Here is an 18,120-nt window from a genome sequence, read left to right as displayed (position 1 = left end):
TACTTTTGTAGTGTACCATCTCACTGACATAATATGCTAAAACACAGATACATCCAAAAACATACTGTTCTACAGTGCACCAAAGCACACTTATCGTTATGCAGACACATTAAGAAGATTGCAATGCAATAACAGAAAATGAAATTCTGACACCCTTACACCTTGAGCCCACACACATTTCCGTGCACTCACCTGTATGAGTGTCCAAGACACAGAGAACAAAGTGACTTCGGGCAACCCAGTGGACACATGTTGAATCAAAAACAAAGACGAGTGAGCAGTAAAAACCAACTCGGATGAATAAAATCCAGTAGCAGATTCTATGGGTCTACAGTTCCGTCACAACCTGACAGTCCGTAGGTCCGAGATTGAAAGAGGGGAAAAGATCTAACAGTCGTCAGCCAAAGACGAGGTGTGCCCGTAGCCCTGAGCTGAGTAAGGAGGACAGAGGGCACAGAGGGGACATGGGGGACAGGCGGTGCAGGGCAACGGGACAGACAGTCCAGCTAGGTGCAGGACACCAGAGCGCATGGCTGACTGCTGCTCCTTCATCCACCATCACACTCTCAATGTAAACACAGAGACCGAGAGGAAGGAGTGAAAGATAGAGAGGGAGGGAGGGATGGGGAGAGTATGAGCGAGGAAAGTCTCTCCCTCCCTGTGTTTATCTCCCCTTGAACTGCCTACATGCGGGATGCCCCCTTGCCAATCAGCTACAGAGGCTGGAGGGATGCGAGGGATCTGATTGGTTGTGGGTGTAAAGGGGAGGGGAGTGTAAGAGGTGGCGGCTGAGAGAGAGAGGGGCATACATAATGCATCCAGGAGGAGTGGAGTGGAAAGAAGGGATGGGAATCCATGCGACTGGTTAACTCCTTCAATGGGAAGGATGGGCTCCATTCATGTGTTGGTGTGTGTTTGTGTCTGAATGGGAGGGCGTGTGCATCAGCCCAATGCTCTTTGTATGCCTAAATATTAAGCAGAGGGAGAATGCAGCAGCAGTTCAACTGCCTACATCTGTAAAAATGTAAATACTGCAACGCAACAAGAACCAACCTACTTGGTGGAGGGTCCAAATAATAAGTGGTCATATCTGTGAATCTGTGGTTGCCATGGCGCCGCGAGGTCGCATATGCAGAAAGCTCTGTAAATATTGTACATATTTTAATAGTTGTAGGTGTTTCTGGACAGAATTTTTTTTAAACAAATATTTAATTTGTTAGCTAATTAAGTTTTGATTGTATATACACTAAACCAGAATATAAATGCAACATGTAAGTGTTGGTCCCATGTTTCATGAGCTGAAATAAAATATCCCAGAAATGTTCCATATGCACAAAAAGCTTATTTCTCAAAAATGTTGTGCACAAATTTATTTACATCCCTGTTAGTGAGCATTTCTCCTTTGCCAAGATACTCCATCCACCTGACAGGTGTGACATATCAAGAAGCTGATTAAACACCATGATCATTATAAAGGTGCACCTTGTGCTGGGGACTATAAAAAGGCCACTCTAAAATGTGCAATTTTGGCACACAACACAATGCCACAGATGTCTCAAGTTTTGATAGAGCGTGCAATTGGCATGCTGACGGCCAGAGAATATAATGTTAATTTCTCTACTATAAGCTGCCTCCAACGTCATTTTAGAGAATTTGGCAGTACATCCATCCGGCCTCACAACTGCAGACCATGTGTATGTCGTTGTGTGGGCGAGCAGATTGCTGATGTCAACAGAGTGCCCCAAGGTGGCGGTGGGGTTATGGTATGGGCAGGCATAAGCTATGGGTAACGAACACAATTGCATTTTATCGATGGAAATTTTAATGCACAGAGATACCGTGACAAAATCCTGAGGCCCATTGTCGTGCCATTCATCCACTGCCATCACCTCATGTTTCAGCATGATAATGCATGGCCGGCCCCATGTCACAAGGATCTGTACACAATTTCTGGGAACTGAACATTTCCCAGTTCTTCCATGGCCTGCATATTCATCAGACATGTCACCCATTGAGCATGTTAGGGATGCTCTGGATCGACCTGTACGATGGCATGTTCCAGTTCCTGCCAATATCCAGCAACTTCGCACAGCCATTGAAGAGGAGTCGAAAAACATTCCACAGGCCACAATCAACAGCCTGATCAACTCTATGCGAAGGAGATGTGTCGCACTGCACAAGGCAAATGGTGGTCACACCAGATATGACTGGATTTCTGATCAACTCCCCTACCTTTTTTTTAAAGGTATCTGTGACCAAAGATGCATATCTGTATTCCCAGTCATGTGAAATCCATAGATTAGGGCCTAATGAATGTATTTCAATTGACTGATTTCCTTATATGAACTGTAACTCAGTAAAATCTTTGAAATTGTTGCATGTTGTATTTATATATTGATCCACAGCAGTGCAAGACTGGCAAGTCAGTTATTTAACCAACTGAACTGAGAAGCTAGCTATTTAGCTATCTAGCCATCTAACTGTTTTCATTTGAAACAACAAGATGACAGGCTTGGAGACTGTTGAATATGGCAGAGGATCCCTAAAGTTTTCAAACAATGGTTTATTTCAAGGTGGACTGTAGTGTTGACTGTAGTGTTGACTGTAGTGAGCTTCAAGCGCCTTAAGCTTAGTGGCTGCATGGCTTCACGCAGGTGGGTGCTACATGTTTTTCGGAGGAGTTTACCAAGGAGTCTACAACTAGGGATGGAAAGGTGTCCTGGCTTCTGACTAGTTTCCCCCCTGGATCTGACCATCGTTTCCCCCCAGCTCAACCCTTCATCTGGGCCTCCACTCTTCATCTGGGCCTCAGTTGGAAGAGAAATGGATGGTGCGGGTGAGGAAGGTGCGCATGGAGAGTGGATCAGACATATGTTGTGACCCGTTGGACTTCCACCTCCCTCTGTGGATGACTGTGGAAGATCTTCCACCCATCCCTTTACTCAGTACTTTGTTTTAACACCTTTGGCAGTGATTACAGCCTCGAGTCTTAGGTATGACGATACAAGCTTGGCACACCTGTATTTGGGGAGTTTCTCACATTTTTCTCTGCAGATTCTTTCAAGCTCTGTCAGGTTGGATGGGGAGCGTCACTGCACAGCTATTTTCAGGTCTATCTAGGGATGTTAGATCGGGTTCAAGTCCGGGCTCTGGCTGGGCCACTCAAGGACATTCAGAGACTTGTCCCAAAGCCACTCCTGCGTTGTCTTGGCTGTGTGCTTAGGGTCGTTGTCCTGTTGGAAGGTGAACCTTCGCCCCAGTCAGAGCTTTGGAGCAGGTTTTCATCAAGGATCTCTCAGTACTTTGCTCCGTTCATCTTTCCCTCGATCCTGACTAGTCTCCCAGTCCCTGCCACTGAAAAACATCCCCACAGCAAGATGCTGCCACCACCATGATTCACTGTAGGGATGGTGCCAGGTTTCCTCCAGACGTGACGCTTGGCATTCAGGCCAAAGAGTTCCATCTTGGTTTCATCAGACCAGATAATCTTGTTTTTCATGGACTGAGTCCTTTAGGTGCCTTTTGGCTCCAAGAGGGCTGTCATGTGCCATTTACTGAGGACTGGCTTCCGTTTCACCACTCTACCATAAAGGCCTGATTGTGATGGTTGTCCTTCTGGAGGGTTCTCCCATCTCCACAGAAGAAATCTGGAGCTCTGTCAGAGTGACCATCGGGTTCTTGGTCACCTCCCTGAGCTCAGTTTGGCTGGGGGGCCAGCTCTAGGAAGAGTCTTTGTGGTTCCAAACTTCCTCCATTTAAAAATGGAGGCCACTGTGTTCTTGAGGACCTTCAATGCTGCAGAAATGTTTTGGTACCCTTCCCCAGATCTGTGCCTCGACACAATCCTGTCTCGGAGCTGCACGGACAATTCCTTCGACCTCATGGCTTGGTTTTTGCTCTGACATGCACTGTCAACTGTGGGACCTCAAGTTGTAGAAAATCTCAAGGATGATCAATGGAAACAGGATGCACCTGAGCTCAATTTCGATTCTCATAGCAAAGGGTTTGAATACTTTTATTTTTAATACATTTGCAAAAATTCTAAATACCTGTTTTCGCTTTGTTATTATGGTGTATTGTGTGTAGATTGATGAGGAAAAATAATAGTTTAATCCATTTTAAAATAAGGCTGTAATGTAACAAAATGTGGAAAAAGTCAAGGGGTCTGAAAACTCTCCGAATACACTGTATACTGTGCCATTTTCAAAAGCTATTGAGATGGCATAGCGAACAAAAGCATCATATCACTTCAATCAACCACTGTCTTGATGCATTAAGGAAAACAGCATATGCTACACCAGGAACTGAATTCTCCAATCTAATATACTGTACAGGTAAAGAATAACATCACTTTGTAAATCTTAAACATAAGACATTTGATCGACATGAACACAGGGCAATGTGATACTGATGAGAGAGATGAAAGGCAATGGTATTCAAAGTTGGGTTCGCGACCTTTAGTGGGTTCACGGGGGAAGTACAGTGGGGTCACGTTATTGTATGGGATAATATACAAATGTTTTTGAGAAAGATAATTTGAAAAGAAAAACTATTTTATTGAGTAAAAATGTATTTATTGGTTTCTTTTCATTTTGATAAGAGATTCAAATGCAATGAATTGAAGGTTATATGTTGATGTACAAATCTAAATTTACCAATTTTACGGTTGTGTGATCAGATTTGGGGTGGGGTGGGGTCGCGAGAAATTCTTGGGGAAAAAAATGGGGTCCCTGCTGAAAAAGTTTGAATACCACTGCTTTAAGCAATCATTCCCAGGTTGTTACTGTAGATGAGGCTCAGTTCAAATGCAACACAGCTCACCTTGTTGGAAGCCATCTCGCTGACTGAGTGACAGGTCTGCAGGGTCTCCAGCTGGTCCAGACACCAGTCCAGCTCCTCCAGTGTCTCTATGGCCAGCTTCTGGTAGGGCTCCTCTGAGGGGGTCAAAGGTCATTATGCTGTTAAAGCCCTGAGCGAGACCACCAGAGACCATCCAGGCCCTAGTCTAGACTGAGCCCCAGATCCTTTGGCCATGGAGGTGTTGCGGGACATGGCTTTTGGTGAAAATGTTTTAACTAAATGTATTGTATTTCAGTGTTTACCAGCATTTGTAATTTGAGTCTGATAATTATCTGTAGAAAACTGTTAATCTGATAATACCTGCTTCATATAGCTTATGTTTTCCAGTTTCTTGAAATACAGTACTTTGCAAATGGTATATTCATTCCTTTTCCATTTTAGTAGATACTCTTATCCGGAACAATTTACAGTAGTGAGTGCATACATTTTCATACTTGTTCATATTGGTCCCCCCGTGGGAATCAAACCCAAAACCCTACTGTTCCAAGCGCCATGCTCTACCAACTAAGCCACATCATCACAAACCACTTGATGTCTCAATGTACTCAATTACTGTATTGTACATTGTTTTTCTTCATGGTGAGGGAAAGTCTACAGGTACAAACCTAGATGACCAGCCTATTTACAATATAGTAATATACATTTACATGAAGTGGTTTGTAAGGATGGTAAATTAATACTGAACAAAAAGTGATTGTTTTCCATGTTATTTGATCAATAAATGTAATTTGATGTGGATGTTTTCGTTTTTTCCCCATAACTTTGCACCTTTTGATGTAAATGTTTGAGGACTGAGTTTTGTTCTTTCTGGATTCCATTAGAATGATGATCACAGAGAAAGGGACAGGGCAACAACTCTTACAATTCCAACTGTTGACCTCTACAAGATAACTTTCTTAATGATCTTAAAAACATTTTTTTTGCCAAAACTGAGATGCTAAAAACATTTTTTCCCCGCTACAGACGTCTATATCGGTCCGCTAATACAGGAGTAGTAAATGCCCAGTGTACTACTTTTGTGAAAAAAAACATTTCCTTACATTTTTTTATATTTTTTATTAATCATATCTTTCAGGGGGTGCTGCACCCCTACTTCCCACGGCTATGCAGGCGTGATCACTTTCTCTTTATTTGACCCTAGTCCCACAGAATGTGGCACTGACCCCATGTGTTCAGTTATCTGGCATCAGACTGTACGGCTCCATTTCAAACCAGAGACTACACAATTAATTGTCTAGACATTTATTTCATATTTTCTCTGGTTTGTTATCAGTGAAAACTAATTCTCAAACCATGGCAGCTTCAAATACTACAAATATCCTCCTGAGTACTTGTATCGAGCTATGACATTTTGGATTGCCATAGAAAATAGGACCAGTGTCTACATTTGTCAACCCCCCCCCCCCACAAAAGGATGGATATAGAGACAGATATTTTTCTGTATGTCTCCTTACATCTTTGCATTGCCCTTACCAACGTACTGCACTGCCCTTACCAACGTAAAGCTGACAGATAAGCAATACTTGCAATTGTGGCAGTAACATCAAACCAATCTTACAGTTTGATCGTAAGCTGTATTTTCAGTTCTTATGAACTTATTATTTTCATAGAGTGCAGCAGACACTAGGGAACAACAAAACCAATTGTTGTGAAGTAATGTAAGAGGTATGATCAGATGCGTAACCTACTGACCTGGTATGCTTGGCTTGGTATGAGTAGGCATTGAGGGAGGGTTGCTGCCTGACGGCCGCCTGTTGGGCCGATCCTGCAGATGAGTTATGATGGCAAAGTTGCTTCTGACTGTTCGGAGACTGGCGAGCACCTAAAGAGAGGGGGTGAAAGGGACACTGATTTAGTGGTATGATGCATTATGTTCATGATATTCTACGCACAATATCCGGATTTCCTAAAACATAAGATTTCGTTTGGGTTTTCAATTTTTTTCAATGTATTTATTTTTATATTTTTAAAATTTTTACCCCCTTTTCTCGTGTTATCCAATCGCTAGTAATTACTATCTTGTCTCATCGCTACAACTCCCGTACGGGCTCGGGAGAGACGAAGGTCGAAAGCCATGCGTCCTCCGAAGCACAACCCAACCAAGCCGCACTGCTTCTTAACACAGCGCGCCTCCAACCCGGAAGCCAGCCGCACCAATGTGTCGGAGGAAACACCGTGCACCTGGCCCCCTCGGTTAGCGCGCACTGCGCCCGGCCCGCCACAGGAGTCGCTGGAGCGCGATGAGACAAGGATATCCCTACCGGCCAAACCCTCCCTAACCCGGACGACGCTAGGCCAATTGTGCGTCGCCCCACAGACCTCCCGGTCGCGGCCGGCTGCGACAGAGCCTGGGCGCGAACCCAGAGACTCTGGTGGCGCAGCTAGCGCTGCGATGCAGTGCCCTAGACCACTGCGCCACCCGGGAGGCCCCGGGTTTTCGATTTTTAATGGGAGCTATGTCTGTCCCAAGACAATCAAATGAAAATCAGAATGTTACGGTTTTGGAATTTTGATGCCAACATAAAGGGTAGTTGATCAAACTCTGCCTATGGCTCTGTAGCCTGGTGCCAGATCTGTTTGGGCTGTATAGCCTGCACCTATCGTGACAATGACCAGTTGGCTATACTGCACAAAAAGTACTGGGACCAGGCTAATGGCGCTGTCTTTGGCATGTGCACGTAGTACATAATTGTACATTTTAGTAATTTAGCAGACGCTCTTATCCGAAGCGACTTACAGGAGAAATTAGGGTTAAGTGCCTTGCTCAAGGGCACATCGACAGCTTTTTCACCTAGTCAGCTTGGGGATTCAACCCAGCGACCTTTCGGTTACTGGCCCAACACTCTTTACCGCTAGGCTACCTGCCGCCACTCAGGTATTATACACCTATCACACACGTGAGCTCTAGTGAGACACTGAAGATGTGCAGGGGTACAAAACATCCCTAAACACCTGTCTCAGGTACTTCGTGTGCCTTCATGTTGCAACTCAAGACTGCTCCGAGTTCAAAATGTCACCCCGGTGAAAAATCGCGGAGGCAGTCGGCCCATAAAAGATCTCTCCTTTCCAAACCCTTGAAGATTTGACATCTGTCCGGCTCTGCTTCGACGCACGTCAATATTAGACACCTCACTTGTTTTGTAACCCTAGTTGAGTTGTGACACACAATGACACGCACTACGTGCAGATGGGTTATTGCAGCAAAAGCCAGTGGTCTGGGTTGGAAGAGTATCGCTGGCACACAGATGTCGTCACAGCTACGTTAAAGTAGGCCCGTGTGTTCAGACCTTTCAAATGTTTGAATACTTCCCGACTGTAATGTGCTTTGTGGATTCAAATAAAGTATTTCATGTGTTTGTGTTTGTGTGTAATGAATGGCGCCCTACCTCTTAAAACACCACCAAGACAGCACTGTGCATCATATGATTTTCCACGCAAGAAGTACAGAAGGCTGGCTCACTGTACTGCACACAATATTACCACACACTTAAAGAGAAAACGCATGAACATAGCACTGACCTGTGCAAATGGTGTCACAATCATGTCTTCTCCATGTCTAAACGGACAGAAGAAAACAAAAACACTGGGTTAGATACTACATCTTCAACAAATAGGTGAAGAACAGAATATCACCATCTTACAAGGGCAATATTGATATAATATACTGTATACTGGGGCTCTATGGTACACCCTGAGTGTAAAGCAATGGGCGTCCTAAATGCAGCCTGAACACCCATATATCCTGTATCGGTTAACGCATTGGACACATGGAGAGGAAACAAGTGACATGCACACAACTGACTGTGAGAACTGTGGGAAAAACAAAACAAAATCCTTTGAAACTGTGCTCTGGGGGCATTATCATGCACATAATGTGTGGTCTTGTGGTCGAGCCTTACTGTTAAGATTATAGGCCTCAGGCTATCCATGCAGCACACAAACAGCAGCAGGCTCAACTCAGATGCAAGGCCTGTGGGGTTTTTCTTTTGGGATGGTTCGGGAGGAAAAGGGGGTGAGGGATGTGTGCATGTATGGGCTGGGGGGTTAAAGGTTATGTGTTGGGGCAGGAGGTGGGTGGGGGTGTGTGGAGGGGTTAAGGGGTTTGTGAGGGCAGGAAGTGTCTGAAACCTGCAAACGCAGTGGGTCCTTAAAGGGGAAGTTAAATAGAAAAAATGTGTCACACGCATCTCTCACCGCGGCAGCCAACCGACTTCCCAGTGCTTCAAGCCCTCTTCCCTTTAAAGACATAGAGCGAGAGTCCAGTGACTAAGCTAGACTTGACATGGGTAAACAGACTGTGACATGGCCTCCGATCTCCAGAAACAAACATCAACAATACGAGACAGGAAGGTTACGTTTTTAGGGACCTCTGTGGGAATCATAGTTGAAGGGTTAGCTATGACAGTATAAATATAAGAGAGTAGACATGTATTGGTTAGTGAAACATCAAGGGTGGGGGGAGAGCAACAACAGCAAAAAGAGAGACAGAAGGTCAGAAAAAACAATTCAGAAAGAGTGAGCGAGAGAGAGAGAGAGAGAGAGAGAGAGTGGGAAAAGAAAAGGGCCTGGAGAAGAGGTAAGGTTAGGAGGGTCATGCATCACTTTGGTCCAATGGTACTTACAGCTCACTGGCCATGGAGGAGTTGCGGGACATGGCTTTTGGTGAGAGGTCGAAGTCTGAGTCGGAGCGGTAGAGGAAGGACTCGCGGCGCTGGCTGTGGGGGTAGTTGGCCTGCAGGACCAGGCCGGAGCTGGGGCTGGCCTGGGGGTCCAGAGGGCTGCGTCCCACCGGCAGCCCATTCTCCACATCAAAACTTAGGGTGAGAGAAGAGAGAGAGAAGGGACGATTCATGTGAATAGGTGTCTGGAGCAGCGGAGCAGGAAGACAAGGTGTCATTGTCCCTTCCTTTATTCTGTCCAGTGTGATGACAGAGGTATGGAAGTCCGAAAATGTGTGAATCTTCAATCCGAAATCATCATTGTAGTTATCGTCATCAAAAAAACAGCACTGACCAATCTCTGCCTGCCTCATAGCTAATACACAGTATATTGAGAATAGAAAAGAGCTGACCTAGTGATAGCAGGCCTCGAGCAGCAGCCATTCCCTACAACCCCCACACCATTTATTTGAACGCAATCACGCTAGTGTCAGCACTGACTTCACCACGTACGTCAGCAGTGCCAAAGTCTTCCGCCTCTGTCAGGGCCCTGGGCAGCACTAAAACAAATGGTGCTGCTGGCACCTCTCCACCTCTGCAGCCAGACCCTGACCCCAAAATGTCAGGGTGATCAGTCCATAGCCATCCAATCTCATAATAGGGCTGACTGTTTGATGGGACAGGGGAACTCCTCTTCATATTTTGAGGATGCAATTAGACGTTCAGTTAGGAGATCGGAGGGGGAGAAAGGCAAGTGGGAAATACAGCGGGAATGCTGGATGTGGGGATTGAACCCCAGTCTCTGGAAGGAAGTCATCTAAGCTACAGTATGTGTCAAGAGCTGGAATTGTTACCAATCAACCACAGGCTCTGCATGAGCAAAGTATATCCAATACAACAGGGACTTTACACATACCGCAGTCGGCAGGTGAATGCTTACAAAGTTATAATACTACAATATCCTCCTCCTTTAGGCTCTTTGGTAGGAATACGTGACCGTGCGTCTGACCTGTGTGACTCTCCTTTGTCCAATCGAACTCCAGAAGCGGAGTTGTTCCAGGGCAGTGCCACGGTATACAGGCGGCAGCTGCAAGGTCAGGCTGAGGTGGAGTTGGAGAGAGTGGTTCTAAGAATAGCCCTCTATCATTGATGGAGGTACATGCGAGAGGGCTATACATAGCCTGAAACATATGGCATGCCCCCCCTGGCTGGAGTCTCATGTAATTACGTTAGGCTGAAACCCTCACCCCATACGGTAGATACCCTTTCACTCGACTTCAAGTTCAACACATAATGAATAGAAAGCGCTGCAGATGTTTTTTGTCATGCTTTCGACAAACAAGTGATTATTTGCCAGCACTGTGTGGCGTGCAAATTTCTTTTGAGTTGAACTATTGCTGAATGTCTCCGAGGCACCTGCAACAACCACCTGTGGATGTACGACTGCATTTCCCTCCTCTCACAACAGCAGTCGAACCTGCATGCTTCTGTATGGGGTGTGTTGTGTCGTATGCACCCTAAATACAACGAGGCTCAGTATTTTGCCTAAATTAACATTTAAAAACAAACCTGCACCATACTCAGGCAGTGACTGACATCATTAATCAGAAACAATGAGAGGGAGAGATCGAGAGAGAGAGAGAGAGAGAGAGAGAGAGAGAGAGAGAGAGCAACAGAGAGAGCAACAGAGAGAGAGAGAGAGCAACAGAGAGAGAGAGCAACAGAGAGAGAGAGCAACAGAGAGAGAGAGTGAAAGATAGGTTTGCATTTCGACGGCTCAAAGCAGCGTTTTAACAAGCTCCACCTGATTGGTGAGGAGAGTCCCAGGGGGAGGAGCTGCAGTATAAAAGCATCGGTGCCAGGGCTTGCCTTATTACCCAACCTCTCGTCCTTCCTTTCCTCCCTGATTGGTGGGGAGAGCCCCAGGGGGAGGGGATTGCCTTATTACCCCACCTCTCCTCCTCCCTTCCCTCCCTTTTTCTCACCCTTCCCTTCATCTAATTTTCAAAGATGCGTCCGTCCCCTCGGAGCGATTTGGGCCAGCTCTGACGGTGGGATGTCATCAATCACGATGCCAATGGCGTCAGCAGCTATGAATAGCTCTATCCAAAATAACTGAATTAACCTCCAAAAACACTCACACGTGAAACAAAACTCGCCCATTAGAACTGAAATCCACGTCATTCACATGAAATGTTAATGTTTGAGTAAACTATCAGAGCCTGAGGCTTGGAGATATCAGAGTACACTTATGACCTGTGGCTATCTCCTTCCCAGCTGCAGGCGGCTTCTCTTCTCAACAACGCTCCCACTCACTTCTACTTCCAGAAGCAATACAGTGCGGTAGATGAAGGCACATATTTTCCCAAGAAAACCACCTGGGCAAAGTTCAAGAAATGCCACTAGGAAAAACCTGGGATTATCAGACTGAGTGGGAGGACAAGTGTCCATAAACAGTGGTATTCATACTGTTAGTTCCCTCTAGTGGGCTCCCGAGTGGCGCAGCGGTCTAAGGCACTGCATCTCAGCGCTAGAGGCATCCCTGCAGACCCTGGTTCGATCCCAGGCTGTATCACAACCGGCCGTGATCAGGAGTGCCATAAGGCGGTGCACAATTGTCTGGGTCAGGGGAGGGTTTGGCTGGGGTAGACCATCATTGTAAAAAAAAAAAAAAGTTGTTCTTAACTGACTTGCCTAGTTAAATAAAAAATACTGGAAACAGAATGGGCTTCTGAGTGTCAGGTAGCACCATCTACTGGAGACAGAAATATAACTCATCACTGTGCCAGTCAGTGCATGTTCCCCAGCACACCAGTGTCTCTATAGAGAGCACAGAGCAATTTAAAGTACATGCATCTTAAATGTCAGCCAGAGAACAGGTAAGATGAGTTTGTGCCTCAATGTGGACTGGGTGGTAGCCTAGCGGTATAGAGGTTGGGCCAGTAACCGAAAGGTTGTTGGTTTGAATCCCCGAGCTAACTAGGTCCGATGTGCCCTTGAGCAAGGTACTTAACCCTAATTGCTCAGGATAAGTGTGTTTGCTACTGTAAACGACAAAAAAAAAGTGTTACACAGACGCTACACTCAACATGGAGGATACGTATCATGTAGTTACTTGACACACAAGCATTAAACCAATTGTGCCATTCCACTGAATAAACCTTCGAGTCAATCATCTCTTATTATGGTGGTGCTCTTTGTCTGGTAGGTCATAACTGGTGATAGTGACCTTGGTGTTGTCATTGTTCTCAGGCTCTGACGTCAGTCAGTGTCTCCTCTCCCTTCTCTTTGAGTCTGGACTACTGTCAGAACTCATGGGAGACAGGCCTCCCTGTATCCCACTGTGGCACGCACCCTTCTGGGGTTTCTCCCGAGGAGACCACTGGCAGATATACACATGCACATATACACACGCACACACACAAACATTTGGTGCAGACTAATCACTAAATGACTATCTTATACTGAACAGGAACGGTGATATCGAAACGTAATCTGATCTCCACAAACACAAAGATAATCCTCCATGTTTCCTTTCCTCTTCAATTGTGGGAAAAAGAGCAAATCCATTAGTTCCTGGATAAAAGGATAAGCCCCCCTCAGGATTCAAATGAAATCAAACTTTATTTGTCACATGCGCTGAATACAACAAGTGTTGACCTTCCCTTGAAATTCTTACTTACAAGCCCTTTACCAACAGTGCAGTTCAAGAAAGAGTTAAGAAACTGTTTACCAAATAAACTAAAGTAAAAAAAATAAGAAGAAGTAACACAATAAAATAACAATAACGAGGCTATATACAGGGGGTACAGGTTAGTCGAGGTAATTTGTAAAAGGAGGTAGGGGGTAGGGGTTACTAGTGACTAGTGATTCAGAGGAAACTCAAAGAAGCATTCAGGTCTGTGTCATTCAGACAAAGGTCGTTCCCCAAATACCGCTTTTAGCTAATAAATAGTCCAATCCCCCTTCTGTTTTCTTTCCGAGTGGCGTGAGAACCAGCTCCGGGGGCCTCGCCGACCTATGACAATCAAAGTGTGTGTGTTTGTCTCGGGGAAGTTCCCGCAGCCCTTACACACCAGGAAAGAAGGGAGTGGAGGCAGAGAATGTTGGAAAACAGAGGAGTGGACCTTTTTTGGTGTGTGTGTTCCTGGTGATGCGTAAGCTTTGTACTGGGGGGAAAGGGGGCCCCTGGTTTGGGAAAGGGGGATGTTAGTGTTGCACCTCTCACCCCATTGTGCGCGACCTGACACCCGTAACAAAACAACGTGGTGCACCACCAAAAACAAGAAAAAAAGAATGTATTTGAAACTGCACATCTAAACACAGCTTAGGTATGAAGACAGAGCATTAGCGCAAAACTGACTTTTTATTTGAGGTCCCATGTGCCAGTCTAGAGTAAACCATTTCAACACTTCCTATTAAACCTATGTCAAACACTCAACTTTTGAACACAAACTCCATGGTTAACGTGTAAATGAGGCTATATAAACCTCTTTGCCCTGTATACTTTTGTACCGGGTCTAGCCAAAGGTGTTTTAGATAGGTTACTGACTATTCTTCTCTTATCTGGTCTAGCTTCTGGTGTTTATAAGTCATTTCTGGATACTGATAAACATGTTATACAAGTTATTTATCATCTCAACAGCCGAACAAAATTCAACCCCACAACATAATACATTCACTGTGTATCAATTCATACAAGTTGACCAAAAGGGAAAAACGTTCCGTGTACAACAACATAAGATACAGCCATGAGCATATGTTTTCTAAAAATAGCCCTTGAAGAGAAGTCGCTGCACGAGAACAGACATGGAGTCATCAGAGACCCGTCTGTGGATTATTTTTCTCTCTGAGCGACTCAACTTGACTCGCCGTCAACAGGGTAAGAGAGACCCAACTTTACTGGTAACATGCAGTTCTGAAGTTCTGAACACATCCATGTTCCACCCTCCATATACATGCACGCACACAAACAAACGTCCCTGGTATCAGAGCAACAATACTTCGGGACTTTAACTGGCTTGACCAAATGGGTTAAGAATAATATGATTTTTATAATAATCATCATTTTTATAAACATTGTAATCCAGATAAGCAGTTTAACCTAATATGACAAATATGTGAGCTTTTGACATTTAGCGGTTTATAAAAGGGGAATGTTTGGCCTAGTAAGTTGGTGTGGCACAGCTGAACAAAAGTTGAATGTACCACTTGAGCCAATAAGATAATAGAAGCCATATTGTCTCACATTAATCATAAATAAACTGAAATGTTAAGAACTAAAGGAACTGAGAAACTTTTGGAAAGATCTCCAAAGCAAAGCCAAAAGATAGGCCTTCTTTGCTTTTGTTCACCGCCAACTGACTATACTGTTCCGCACTGTGGATGAACTCTTACCGGAACAAGCCTCTGTACCAGCCAGCAAGAATCAGAGGTAAAAAAACTTCAGCTATTAAAACCGCTTCAAAAATATACAGGATGTATACATGAAGAGTGAGAGTGTAGAAGTAACCGATATAACAGATACAAATAAATACACACACACACCACCCATACCCGTACAGTATCACCCACCCCACCTCCCACAAACACACCCACTCACACGCTTTGGCTTCACTTACTCAAGGGGGAACTGGAGGATCCTATCCTATCCAGCAGTGGTCCTGTGGTAACACACAAGCAGCCATGTATCAGATGAGCACCACAACGGCTCCAGAATGCCACCGTCCGTATACCCATAAACTCTGGCCGGGGCCGTGACGTCAGAGGCGCTTGTGACAGACGACTGGGAGAGGTAGATAAGCTACTGTGGTGGGCCCTGCTCAGGCCTGTCAAGAGAGTGCTACAACCCAATGGCTACACAGCTCAATCCTCTCACATCTAGTGTGGAACCTACTTCTTGTGGCCTCACTTTCTCCCCTGCCTCTCGTGGCCTCACTTCCACCCCTGCCTCTCGTGGACTCACTTTCACCCTCACCTCTCGTGGACTCACTTCCTCCCCTGCCTCTCGTGGCCTCACTTCCTCCCCTGCCTCTCGTGGACTCACTTCCTCCCCTGCCTCTCGTGGACTCACTTTCACCCCTGCCTCTCGTGGACTTACCTTCACCCCTGCCTCTCGTGGCCTCACTTTCTCCCCTGCCTCTCGTGGCCTCACTTTCACCCCTGCCTCTCGTGGACTCACTTTCACCCCTGCCTCTCGTGGACTCACTTTCACCCCTGCCTCTTGTGGCCTCTTGTGCTTTTGGAGAGGAAATAACTCCCCTCAAATGTTGACAGTTGAAAGAAACTTCTGTGAAAATTGAAGTCCAAGCTCTTTAAAAGACTTGCATTTACCTGAAGTGCTTTTCTCTTGGTTTTGAAGTGCTCTTCTATGGCAGGAACTCACCCAAACCACCACCCATCTGTATTACCATCTGCTTTCATTTGCTATGATACAAACATTACCCATTGGGACATTGCCAACCTGCAACTCAAGACTACTTACTATGATACCATCAGCTCTGCTCAATCCCATGACCTAGGCGAGGAGGCAAGAAGGCATGAAATGAATGAAGTGTCATGAAGTGAAAAAAGTGGTATTCCAGCATGAGCCCTTTCCCCTATCTCCACAGGTGGGTATTACAGTATGGAACTTTAGCCGGTAGGACTCTGCTTGCGTGCTGGGTATCTGTTAGCAATTAGCTAGTGCTTGTCCTCTCAAATCTCTCCGTCAGAGGAGGCCAGCCCTGGCTTGACCTCTGTGGTATGACCCTCTTCTTTCTCTCCCGTGTTTCATTATTGTCCTCTTAGAATGGGATCAACATGCTCTTTCCCAATGGAAAGGGGAAAATCACACTGTTGCTACCTCGCAGTCCAAACAAGGTGCATAAAATCAAGAACAAACTGAACAAACAAATCAGCGAGAGATATTCAGCCATTCTTGGAGGAAAATGGAAGTTCATTAAAAGCTCATCAGGCAAAAGACAAGTATTTATCTGTCAAGCCCTCTCAGTGTGAATGACACAAAGTTTGACAGACTGTGATATCATCAGTGGAAGTGAAAGCGCTGGCCATGAGTGAAAATACTAATAGTTGTTTCTTGAATAAGGGGTATTTCCAGCGATTTCCCTGTCTTTGCAGTCTATGGGAGGAATGTGTATAATATGTTGCGTGGAAGAAACACTCCCTTGTAAAAGAAAATTAAGAAAGGAAAAAAATGAAGGGTGTGGCATTGGCTGCATGGAGGCATATGAGGGGAAAAAACAGTAGCGGTAAACATTTGGTTAAAGGAGGAGGGGAGGGAGGGGTGGGGTGGAGGGAACGAGGGAGGGGTGGAGAGCCAAGGCAGGGAGGCTCTGATCTCTGCTCCCACATCAAAGGGAGAGAGTGTGTGTGTGTCCTGTCTGTAAGCAGGGACTCCTGTTTGAAGGTGGCTTGTATGTCGTGAGACTGACGTCAATCACATCTGGACGAGTCGTCATGTAAAGCCACAGACGTAAGCCAGAGAGCAGGCCAGCTGCTCATAGGCACATTTAGATACCCACTAAGATACAGCACACACACTTCGGGGGTAGTACGAGTTGACGATGTAGTCAGACGCAAACCTTGAGGTTTGTTCAATTCAATACCTTTTCCAATTGGAAATAGGATATTTCAATGTGTTGAAATGGACCCGAACCAAGTGCTTATGGTCTTGGCCAATCTGAAGGGGTTTCAGCTACAGGGATAGGACTTTGGTGACTACATACACTATATATAGTTGAAGTCAGAAGTTTACATACACTTAGGTTGGAGTCATTAAAACTCGTTTTTTAACCACTCCACAAATTTCTTGTTAAAAATCTATAGTTTTGGCAAGTCGGTTAGGACATCTACTTTGTGCATGACACAAGTAATTTTTCCAACAATTGTTTACAGACAGATTATTTCACTTATAACTCACTGTATCACAATTCCAGTGGGTCAGAAGTTTACATACACTAAGTTGACTGTGCCTTTAAACAGCTTGGAAGATTCCAGAAAATTATGTCATGGCTTTAGAAGCTTCTGATAAGCTAATTGACATCATTTGAGTCAATTGGAGGTGTACCTGTGGATGTATTTCAAGGCCTACCTTCAAACTCAGTGCCTCTTTGCTTGACATCATGGAAAAATCTAAAGAAATCAGCCAAGACCTCAGAAAAACAATTGTAGACCTCTACAAGTCTGGTTCATCATTGGGAGCAATTTCCAAACGCCTGAAGGTACCACGTTCATCTGTACAAACAATAGTACGCAAGTATAAACACCATGGGACCACGCAGCCGTCATACCGCTCAGGAAGGAGACACGTTCTGTCTCCTAGAGATGAACGTACTTTGGTGCGAAAAGTGCAAAACAATCCCAGAACAACAGCAAAAGACCTTGTGAAGATGCTGGAGGAAACAGGTACAAAAGTATCTATAGCCACAGTAAAATGAATCCAATATCGACATAACCTGAAACGCCGCTCAGCAAGGAAGAAGCCACTGCTCCAAAACCGCCATGAAAAAGTCAGACTATGATTTGCAACTGCACATGGAGACAAAAATCATACTTTTTGGAGAAATGTCCTCTGGTCTGATGAAACAAAAATAGAACTGTT

The 18,120-nt window shown here is 45.1% G+C and overlaps 1 protein-coding gene across 1 annotated transcript in view; it reads right to left on the bottom strand.

The window, feature by feature from the left end:
- Positions 1 to 17,288, bottom strand: part of LOC120054684 (cAMP-specific 3',5'-cyclic phosphodiesterase 4D-like) — a 42,970-nt gene extending 25,682 nt beyond the window's left edge. Inside the window, exons 1-5 of the mRNA XM_039002225.1 lie at positions 15,140 to 17,288; positions 9,483 to 9,674; positions 8,380 to 8,416; positions 6,553 to 6,682; positions 4,822 to 4,934 (exon numbers count right to left, since the gene is read on the bottom strand). Coding sequence (XP_038858153.1) covers positions 4,822 to 4,934; positions 6,553 to 6,682; positions 8,380 to 8,416; positions 9,483 to 9,514 — 312 coding nt within the window. The 5' untranslated portion in view covers positions 9,515 to 9,674; positions 15,140 to 17,288. The remainder of the gene's footprint in view (positions 1 to 4,821; positions 4,935 to 6,552; positions 6,683 to 8,379; positions 8,417 to 9,482; positions 9,675 to 15,139) is intronic.
- Positions 17,289 to 18,120: the final 832 nt, after the last annotated feature.

This window comes from Salvelinus namaycush, chromosome 10 (assembly GCF_016432855.1).
Source record: "Salvelinus namaycush isolate Seneca chromosome 10, SaNama_1.0, whole genome shotgun sequence".
NCBI classification, from domain to species: Eukaryota; Metazoa; Chordata; class Actinopteri; order Salmoniformes; family Salmonidae; genus Salvelinus; species Salvelinus namaycush.
The sequence above is the reverse complement of the archived record's forward strand: the minus strand, read 5'-3'. Positions and strand labels throughout refer to the sequence as shown.